Here is a 10,876-nt window from a genome sequence, read left to right on the forward strand (position 1 = left end):
GCGTCGCTCGCTAGCTATATTGGGAGGGTGCGAAGTACTAGGTGGGGGTGATGAAATCTATCGCAGCGCTCATGGTGGCCAAAAGTAGAAATAGTTCTGGCTCTGTCATCTGTCATACTCATATGAATCTGTCATTAACAAAGCAATTTGTATAGACTTTAACTACCTAATTTTAGTAATAGATGTTTGTGTTATGATGCTGTCCCTGTTTTGTTCTTATTCCGCAACATCTCGGACATGTCCAGCAACAATTTTCCTTATGAAACGGTTTTTGGTTCCGGTCTTCAAAATGTTACTCATTTTGATCTGAAAACGATATTTCATTTATTACTAGCGATATAAGAACAATTATATAATTTTACTATTATTCAAGAAACCACTAGATAGCTTTATCTTTCGTTTACAGTAAAAGTACAACTAAACATGAAGTAAACAAACCCTGACACGAAACTAAAACCACTTTTTGAATAAATTTTACTTACCTCATTTAATTTAATGACCAAAAATGAATTCACAACCTTTTGTCCACCCAAATCACGGTATCACAGTAATTTTATATTATAAACTAATACGTTTAGGTTTGATTTTGTCACAGTGTCGCGAAGAATTTCAAAACGTCAGAGCATCAGAGCCAAAAAAGTTGCGGACGCTAGGTGGCGCTGATGTCGTGCACAGAGCCAATAGTAATAAATATTACATATGTAAACTTTTTTTTTCACAATTAGTGGTCTTGTTCTTTTCCTGTGACCTAAAACACGTTGCTGCTGTAAACAAACTTTTCAAACACGATCACATCACGAGTGGCGTGACTGTGCCGAAACGAACATTCCGATTGCACCCGAATTTAACCGAAACCAATGGACTGGCGTTACCGTCTAGTTGCCGTTGTCGGCCCATCTCTTAAAAAGGATACATCCTTGAATGATGGGCAGAGCGAAGCGCGCGAACGGAGTGCGAGTAGTCCCGCAATAGGTGTCGTTCCACAGAAAGCGGTTGTCGGCCCGGCTCGCTATCGACATCTGCGCGGGACGTCACCAAAATCAACAGTATTTTACAAACATGGCCCGATTGCATAACAAAGATTTTTTATTATTATTTATATTCGTCTGCAGACATCACAGCATTAATATCTGCCACAGCGGGGCGTGCAAAAATATCTGACACGTCCTTGCGGCCCTAGAAATAGAGTCGTATCAGATATTTATGCACGCTTGTTGTGTCAGATATTGGTGATGGTGACTGTACCTACTTTGTTATGCAATTAGGCCCAGGCCGCAGAGAGCCTTTTGCTAATACGGTATTTGAACTATTTTGTATATGTTTTATAAATTAAAACTAACACAATGTCTGTTATCAAATAGAAAATCTATTTTTAAGCTACCTTTACAAATAATAAAGTATAAAGGTTTGAAATTCAAGATTAGACAGAAAAGAATACTGGATGTGACGTCACACTCCAGTACCGCCATACTTGCTAGCATAGAGAAAGTGTTTGAAAGAACAGTATATAGATTTTTCAAAAAGTCACTATAAATCCAATTTTCACCGATTTAAATTTACTCCTTCGTAAACACTTCCCCCTTTCATAACTTAACAAGCCTATGTTAACTATCACATGCTTGATGTCCCTTTCTAACAAATACAAATGTGAAGTGACAGATAAGGACAAACGAATTTTAGCGGCATTTTAACTAAAATAGGTTTGATTGTCGTTTAGAATCAGGGTTATCTGTATATCTATAGTTCATAATAATTTAAGATATGGCAAAATCAGGAGTTGTAAATACCGTATTGTTAGAAAAATAACAAAATTCATATTAAATGCACGGCTACTCGTATTTTAATGTAATTTCTTATCGTAACCCACAAATATTATAAATGCGAAAGTTTGTAAGTCTGTTTGTCACCTCTTCACGTCTGAACCTCTCAACGGATTTAGATAAAATTCGGTATACAGAATGCGCAGCTGTGGAAAGTAGTTGTTATCCCAGACGACTGCATAGTTCCCGCGGGATAGAAACAAACGAGTTCTATGCGGACGGAGCTAGTATCAAATAAAAACTGTACGTACCGCGTGAAAATCGCCCCCGATGGAATGCAACCGCTGCTGCGTGTGAGTGATGTCGTAGCCGTAAGAGAAGTACATCCCGGGCGTGTCGAGCGCCGCGCGCACCATCTTCTCGTACGTTGTGTTGTCTTCTATCTGTGCCCAAAAAAACGGTAGGAAACCAACATGACACAACCGTGATATAGCTTAACAGCAGCGGATGTCTTCCAGATGATGATGATAACAAGTGTAAAAATAACATGAAAAAGAGTGATCCTGTTATCCCTCACTAGGGACATAGGGCTCGTAGAAGAGTTTTCCATTTGGCTCGATCTTGCGCGGCTTCTTCCAGCTCTTCCCAGCCGAGACCAATTGAGCCAGCCTCCTTCTCAACTGATCGCCTCCACGTGGTCCGAGGACGTCCTGGCTGTCTTCTGCCAGTAGATTGCCAACAGAGACCCTGCTTGGGCAGGTGATCATTCGACCCTCGAAGCGTGTGTCCAATCCATCGCCATTTCCTTGTCATAACCTCTCGGCTTACTGGCTTCTGGTCAGTCTGCCGTTTAGGCAGGGTAATTGCAAGATTACGCTAACAGGAAATATAGGGTAAATCGTCAATTACAGCCCACCTTTCAATAACTGGCCACCTTATACTAAAAATGAATTCTATTTATAAGTAACGAGATTTCATTTTAGTATTAGGTGGCCAGTAATTATTGACACCTTAAACAAAAAATTAACTCTTTTTATAGGTGACTAGAATTGTCTAGAATTCATTTTTAGTACAAGGTGGCCAGTAATTGACGATTTACTCTACAACAAAAATGTCCTCTTAATTAACTTACCTGGCATGATACAAAAGTGGAAAATAAAACGTATGACTCTGGACTTCACTCACCTGTTTGTTAGTGAGATGTGTAGTTGAACGCGCATATGGAATGATGTCTGCGCCAGCCAGCTGGTAAACATCATGGCCATTTAATTTACCAATCTGAAAAATATAGTTCTTGCTGAATGTGTTGTTTGTTGACCACCAGACATACTAACATATAAAGTTTGTGATAGTGTAAACATTGAGACGGAAAACATAAGATGCGTCTCTAGCCCATGTAGCGCCCGTATGTAATCATTTCTTTAGCGCCCTCTAACAAGCGCGCTGTCAAAATGGAACACGGGCGCAGGTTCATTGAAAGTGCGGCGGCCTTGGGGCTTCGCCCGTCCCTGGATAGGTAAAGCTGCCTCCGGAAAACATAGTAAGGTTTGGTAATATTTATCTTACCAATATTCTGTATTTGGCGACCACCAGGTACAAGCCCGATATGAGCTTGATGGACCCGAGGAATCCACACACAGGTTTGTATGCACTCTCTGGGATTGGGATCTTCACTGAGCCATAATCTAGAGTAAATACATGGATTTTAGTATGAAATAAAAAACAAGCATTGAAAAAATATACAGTTAATTACATACTCCTTAAACATTTTGAATGTCTGCTTATAAATATTTGGGCATCTTATTATATAAATGTGACTGTGCCCCTGTGCGTGTGTATGCGTAACAAACACTCATTGACACTAAAAAGGCTGGACAGATTTGGATGAAATATAAATAGGGCGCTGGATGCAATGCCATTTGGCACTAGACTTTGACACATAACATGGTAAATTGTATTTTAAATCTCAATCATGGAAATTGTATAGTATAGATATTGCTCAGAGGGCAATACTTATTTCTTATTAATATTTCTTATTATTAAAGGAGTAGAAATGAAATGAGGGGAGCCACTTTCTTTGTCAATATCTTATTTTTGTCATAAAATGCTTGAAATCAAGAAGGTACTAAAACTGTTGCTAAAAGTGGCAAACAGTAGAAAACCACTGTACAGTGAGGGTAACAAGATTCTTATTGCATAATTATATTATTAAAAGTAGACACACTTAAATTACGTCAAGATCAAATCATATTTATCTTTAACACATTCGCTACGAGCGTAGCGCGTGGCAGCGTTTTTCCGCGTTATAGCTAAAACTGCCTACGAACAGGGAACGCGCCTAGCGGGTTCTTGGCACTGAATGTGTTAAGCAGAGGCCTTATTTTTCTAGCATACTTGGAATCACAATTGTTTTCACCATTTCTTTCTGCCACATGGTATAAGATGAGTGTAGAAAATGACAGTGAATGCGATCGCAAGCATCAGTGCGTTAGACATTGCTTCTGTTATATAATACAATACAATGACTCTTTATTGTACAACAGAGAGAAAATTACAAGGTAAGCAATAGGCGGCCTTATCGCTTAAGAGCAATCTCTTCCAGGCAACCTTTAATGCCCATATAATGTGGGTGTAAATTTGCTTTTTTTTAGGACAGGACTAGTGGAATGAAGTGTAGGTACTGCCAAAAAGTATACAGATTAAACATTACCTTTAACTGATGCTGATCCTGACACTCTATCAATGACGAGAATTTCACTGGGATTTATTGTAGGCTCCAAGTAGAACTTGTCTGATGTTGTGTATCTAAAGAATATTTAAATGGTTGAAAAGAACAAAACCTTCAAAACCAGGGACAAAAACGTACTTGTATTCTTATTAGGGATGGGCCAAATATTTGTTTCATATTCGGTATTCGGCATAATCAGCAGATTTACCGAATATTCGGCTAAATCACCGAACATTTGGCAAAGTGGTACTCTTCTTTTTACTGCATTGAGCCATGCATGAGATGAGTGTTAAATGTGCTATTTTTATGAGCTACTGTGATGCTTTATGTTTTTGTTGCCACCATAGCTTTATTTACAATAACAGCAGATAAAAAAAGATGGTTCTTAATTAAAAACAAAATATAAGTATGTAGCTGTTTTGAGATTAAGCTACAGTGATTTTATAATAAAATAATATGTTAATATAATAAATGAGGTCTTTATTGTGAGAAATTAAGCAAGTTTTTTGTTTTAATCAAGAGTTGCATGATTAAACATTTCAACAAAAATTAATCATATTTCTAGTTTCTTTTTAGGAATCAATTATGCTAAATATTTGTATTTGGTGAAACCCATGTTCAGCCCATCTCTAATTCTTATCATGAATACTGTAATCTAGTAATATGTCATCTGTCTTCTTAAAAAAATACACATTTATAGTTTTAAAATGCACAGGATGGCAAAGTAAATACAAAATTAAAAAGTATATTGGCAAGGATCATCCATCACAAAAGAACCATTGAAGCATAAAATGACTGAGAAAACACTTATTATAGTAGTTAAATGAAGGTCAACAGTGAATTAACAAGTTAACGAGTCAGGTTTTACATTTAAGCTCCAATTTGCACAAATTATGATAAAATTTGTGCTTCAATGTAAACTTCCAAAACTCTACTGACAAACTGAAATAATACTTGTAACCGCTCCATTTTACTCTGCGTAATGTTCATTGCCTGGAATTATCAAATAGATAGCCAAAATATATAATATAAGATGACTATTTTTTATGGTTTCAGCGAAAACAAGATCTTGTGACAGATGTGTAAATATTTATTTATTTTTATTAACGTAACGTTGTTTCGTAACACATGTAAGTAAATTCGAATATTACTTACAGCTTAATATCATCATGAATTAGTAGCAGGTCTGCCATTACTAATGATTTTCAACGTAATAATTTAATTTTCTATACAACGCACACATCACCCGCGATGGCCAAAGAGTATAATATATGTCATTTTCGGTGACATGACATGACAGCACCCAACCCAAATTGCTTAGTTTAGAAATCAAGATACTATGTATTTTTCCTGTAGGTACTTTTTATATTAACCCTTCGTGTGGCAAAGTCCCGCTCCCGGAGAAAAAGAAATACGCATTATGGCGGATGTCATTTTTTATATTTAAGCGCGTATTGGCACTGTCCCGTTTCCGGGACACAAATTATTTCGGCATCTGGCGGCCGGCTGCTCGGGAGAGTAGCTAAGGACTTTTAAACGTGCATTTAGGCGGCTTATAAGCATTCTGCACTGCTCTAACTTATACTGAAGCTTAATATAGAACAAGGATAGACTACACTGCAACAGCCACGTCTTCTCAGAACTAATCTTGAAACTGAGTCATTTAACACCGGCGGGACGCCGCCTGATAAGGCCCACATTTAGTAATGCTCCTACTGCTAAAAATTTATGGAGTGAGGTGATTTTATGACTGTATGTTTTAAATTAGGGTATAGTATTGTAAACAAAATACAATATTAATGAGAAAAAGTATCATTATTAATATGGTATGGTATATCAGAGAATTGGAAAAAATACAATGACCATATATTTACTTTACAATATTGTTTTATTTTCACACTTTATACATATTTACCGTATGCAATATGATAGCGTACTTAATTAAGAATCAAAATGCCTACATTTTTATTACGCTTATAATACATAAAAGCAGTAAAAAATTTAAGTTTTTCTAAACATCGAAGAGTAGTTTAAATTGTCCTTCCTAGACCTGATGCAAATGTGGTAAAACTGCAAATTGGCGGCCGCCATAACTAGCCTTTTCCCTTCTCTCCCGGATCCGTACGGGCGCCAGATGCGCGTAAGAGCAAATGCGCGCAGGCGAAGGTTAAAAGTATAATTTCTTTTTTCTTCACACAAGAAGGCTTACTATAAATGCAGTTTAATTTATCTTTTTTGCCTCTACTTTTTTTCTTTTTTTTCAACGATAGCAAAAGTACGATTTATCTGGAGGCACGGCAGTGACTCCGCCAAGTCGAGCGCAAAACAAACTGCCGCACCATTTTCTTTTCCCATTTCGTTTCGATGCATTTTCACGCGCCTGTCTGGTAGCAGTGGTTATTATAATGGAAGCCTGAACTCGAACAAATTTAATAAGCTAAGATAATTATGAGAACATTAAATTCATTTCATTTAGAAGTGATACCCTCTCAGGGTGATACTAGATTTTAAAGACAAATTACTATAAAAGTTAGTGTAGTATCCACTAAGTACTTTTACCGAAAAAAAAAATGATGGAACGTGGAATTCCATGAAAAATCATATTTGAGCCATATTTACTCTTTTTATTACGTCGATCTCATAGACCTGATTGTTTTGAGATTTCGCTATTTTTAAAGGCCCATCTCAATCGATTCTTGAATTTTTTTACAACATGTTCTTGTTGGGATCTTTATTTCTAAACGAATTACGAACCAAAGTACGCAGACGTCATTTCAAACTAAGGGCAAAGAGTAGGCAAAGAAAAAAATCTTGCTTGTCAAACTATGCGTAAAGGAACGTCGCGACATGTGAGTTTGATAGATAACCTCTAAAAAACTTGGTTTGTTAAAATTATTTACCATAAGATCAGTTTTATGATAATGCTGGTTTAATTTTAATATTATTTGCAATGGAGGTTCCCGGATTTCCAGGGTTTATCAAAACCATAAATGATGGCGAAGAAGTGGAAGATTTTTCGGAAGAATCCGATGTGGAAGTAGAAGTACGGCGTGTTATTTATTTTTCTATCTAAAAGATAATTAAAGATGTTTTTTTTTGTAAACAAATCCTATATCTATGTGTTTTAATTCTAGTACCAACCATCAAAGCAAAAGGTGAAGAAGAAAGCTGATTTTAATCCGAAGTTTCAGTTTGTTTCGTCAGTTGAAGAATACAATAAGGTATTTAACGTTTTATTTTTATTCGTTAAATTCAAAAATATATAAAGTATGATGTTATAATTTCAAATACCTAGCTACCAGCCACATGTTAGTTTTTTTGTTCTTTAGAATACATGGGATGATCTTCAGAAGTATGTACGAAGAAATGTAAAGAGGACCATAGACGAGAAAATAGAGAGGCGCAGAGCACAGGCCAAAGTCAGTGGTTCAGCTGGCAATATTGACACAGACTCAGATGCTGATAGCAAAGGTACGACTACAACTTGTTGTTCAACCTCTTTAACAAATTTAGAGAGAGGTTGTCTTATGGTACCATACATCAACTACGGTTTCTATCCAAACACCTTTTTAACAGTATGCCTGAAAAAACGCTATAGGTTGGTACTGGGGTTGGTAACCTGTAGCTCATTCATTGTAACTGTCAGTTCTTGATTACATTTTTATTATGAAAATTTAAATAGTTGAATCAATCCTACCATGTCTATTAACCAATACCATAATACTGAAACTAACATTTTTAATGGCTCTTTAAAATGAAGAAATCTTACGAATTGTAACTTTTGCCTCTTCTATCTCACTTCACTACTATAGGTACTACCAAAAAAAATTACAAAAAAAACAATATTTTTAATTTGCACCATATTCAACTGTCTTTATAGGATAGACCACCTTCCAGTTTGATTTTTAATTTTTATTATTTGTTATTTTACAATATTAATTTATAGTATTCAATAAAATAAATTAATATGGATAATTTATTTATACTATACTATATAGCCACTCAAAGATTGATTAGTTTACCTTGTGTATGCATCTCAATGGTTGCTCATTTGTTTTTGTACAATAAAGGTTTACACACACACATATATATAATATTGTTAATCTCTAGATGGTGATGTGGATGAACTACAGATATCAGATGATGAACTCCGGAAAGATGAAATCAAAACAAAGGAAAAGAAGCTCAGCAAAAAGAAAAAGCTGAAGCAGGTATAGTTTTGTTTGGTTCCTTATCTTACCTATATTTTGCAATGATGACGCATTAAAAAAAAATCGAAGACACAACTCCAGTAAAAAACACTTTATTTTAGCCCTGAAAACCAGAGTTAATTTTCGATTAACTGCAAAATTAGATTTATTGTTGCTTAAAACAAATAAATAGTTAGTTGATTGAGTGTACGAACAGTGATGTCATAAGTTGCTATTACCATTCAAACTCTTATGGGAGAATTGTGTTTGACAGCTCATAAAAAGTATGTCAATTGATTGTGGTGTCAACATCCCCTATTATTTAAAAAATGGACATGGATGGGAATGGAGACTTTGCGGTCCGTCCATCTGTCACCAGGCTGTATCTCATAAACTGTGATAGTTAGACAGTTGCAATTTTCGCAGATTATTGATGTATAACTGTGGCTGCTATAACAACAACACTAAAAACAGAATAAAATAAATATTTAAGGGGGCTCCCATACAACAAACATGATTTTTTGCCGTTTTTTGCTAAGCCTTCCTGCGCGAGTCCGACTCACACTTGGGCGGTTTTTTTTGTTTATTGATGTCACGAGATTAAACTAACCTAACATTCTCCAAAAAAATATTAATTTCACTTTTTGCTAGCTTTGAATTTTTTTAAACTAACTTTTGCAAATGATGTAATCGTACAGGAAATAAAAGAAGATGACATTCAAAAGGCGCCCGGATAGAGTACGACTCTGATTCTTTGAAGAGCCTCCCCCCTACGATGACCAGGCTTCGTTCTACATGATGAACCTGTCCGGCCGCTGCTCAAGGCTATCGGAATACTGAACTATGTGCACCCTACTCCGATCCAGGCTGCCACTGTGCCCGTGGCTTTGTTGGGTATGAAAGCTTTATCAAATACTATCCACTAACCGCGGCTGCTTACGCGTAAACCATCAGTTCTGCAGTTGTATTGAAATTCCGGGATATCGTTAAAATTCCTAAAAATTCACAGGATTAAAATAAATGATAAATTTTGGATTTTTACCGATCCAGTGGAAATATTTTTTTATGAACTCTTTTGATTGATTATCTAATGATTCGCCGAAATTTTTACGCAGATTATTGATTGGCGCTCAACGTTTCGCCGATTAACGGTTCGCCGATGAATTTGTTCGTAGATGTATTGTTTCGCAGACAAAGTTTTCGTAACTCAGCCTTTAGCAGACTATTAATAGAAATTCGTTTAGTCTATACTACAACCAAGTACTAGCATTTCGGTTCTATGAGATATTAGAATGAGAATACCTGAAGTGCAAATTTCGAATTTCGTATCGTGCCCTCCCGCTGACGCTGATATTATTTAATACGAGAGTGAGAGGGAACGATACGTACTTTCGAATTTCGTAGTAGCCCTGGCGCTCGCTACCGCTATTTGGTAAAATATGATTGTGAACAACCTACACTACCGCTGAAGACGTAAGTCTACTTGTTCTACAGGCAAGGACATTTGCGTTGCGCGGCCACAGGCACGGGCAAGACCGCTGCCTACATGCTGCCGATATTGGAGAGGCTCCTGTACAAGACCACGGGGAGACCGCGTTACTAGGGTGGTGCTCGTCCCCACCAGAGAGTTGGGTGCTCAGGTAAATTAACGGAGAGTTTTCTTATTAATACTACTTGGGCTACGTTAATCATGCAATACGAGAGAGAAGATGACACCATACTCTTAAAACAATAAGTCCAAGACGGACGTTAGGAAAAAAAATATTTTTTATTACTTTTTTTTTATATTTAACGAGGCTTTACTACACAAATACAAGAAAAAAGTGACAAGTACAGACAAAGACTATGTCTGCGTCATGGGAAGCCATATAGTAACCAGATTAAATGCTGCTTTGCCCAGACACATTTATTATATTTAACGGGTAGGTAATCTAGCTCTGGCTGTAGGCCTGTGCTCTGCAGTTCTATTCCTTATTTTTACTTAGCTGTTTCTTCTAGGTACACGCAGTGACGCGACAGCTGTTCAATTCACTTCAGTCACCGTTGGACTTTTCTGTCGGCGGACTTGACGTAAAATACCAGGTAATTTTTGTTCCTAAGTCCTTGTAGTGCGTACTACCAGGGAACAAAAATAAAACAAAAGGAAATCTTGAACATGAACTACCGTGAGACTCACTCATATTAATATAATGACCGGA

At 36.6% G+C, this 10,876-nt stretch overlaps 2 protein-coding genes across 2 annotated transcripts in view; one reads left to right on the plus strand and one right to left on the minus strand.

The window, feature by feature from the left end:
• LOC141439383 (uncharacterized) overlaps positions 1-5,848 on the minus strand; it is a 7,866-nt gene extending 2,018 nt beyond the window's left edge. The window contains exons 1-6 of the mRNA XM_074103666.1: positions 5,644-5,848; positions 4,471-4,565; positions 3,327-3,445; positions 2,946-3,038; positions 2,072-2,203; positions 914-1,019 (exon numbers count right to left, since the gene is read on the minus strand). Coding sequence (XP_073959767.1) covers positions 914-1,019; positions 2,072-2,203; positions 2,946-3,038; positions 3,327-3,445; positions 4,471-4,565; positions 5,644-5,681 — 583 coding nt within the window. The 5' untranslated portion in view covers positions 5,682-5,848. The remainder of the gene's footprint in view (positions 1-913; positions 1,020-2,071; positions 2,204-2,945; positions 3,039-3,326; positions 3,446-4,470; positions 4,566-5,643) is intronic.
• Positions 5,849-7,328: 1,480 nt separating this feature from the next.
• On the plus strand, positions 7,329-9,415 carry LOC141439384 (uncharacterized). Its single transcript, XM_074103667.1, has 5 exons — positions 7,329-7,531; positions 7,623-7,709; positions 7,818-7,959; positions 8,599-8,699; positions 9,377-9,415. Exons 1-5 carry the CDS (start codon positions 7,439-7,441, stop codon positions 9,413-9,415), a joined length of 462 nt encoding a protein of 153 aa, XP_073959768.1. The 5' UTR covers positions 7,329-7,438.
• Positions 9,416-10,876: the final 1,461 nt, after the last annotated feature.

Source organism: Choristoneura fumiferana, chromosome 20, assembly GCF_025370935.1.
Source record: "Choristoneura fumiferana chromosome 20, NRCan_CFum_1, whole genome shotgun sequence".
NCBI classification, from domain to species: Eukaryota; Metazoa; Arthropoda; class Insecta; order Lepidoptera; family Tortricidae; genus Choristoneura; species Choristoneura fumiferana.

Excerpts from the sequence above, each read along its gene's own strand:
- LOC141439384 (XM_074103667.1), top strand. The coding sequence starts at position 7,439 with ATGGAGGTTCCCGGATTTCCAGGGTTTATCAAAACCATAAATGATGGC. Across the intron at positions 7,532-7,622 it reads AATCCGATGTGGAAGTAGAA|TACCAACCATCAAAGCAAAA; the intron begins GTACGGCGTGTT and ends TTTTAATTCTAG. Across the intron at positions 7,960-8,598 it reads CTCAGATGCTGATAGCAAAG|ATGGTGATGTGGATGAACTA; the intron begins GTACGACTACAA and ends GTTAATCTCTAG.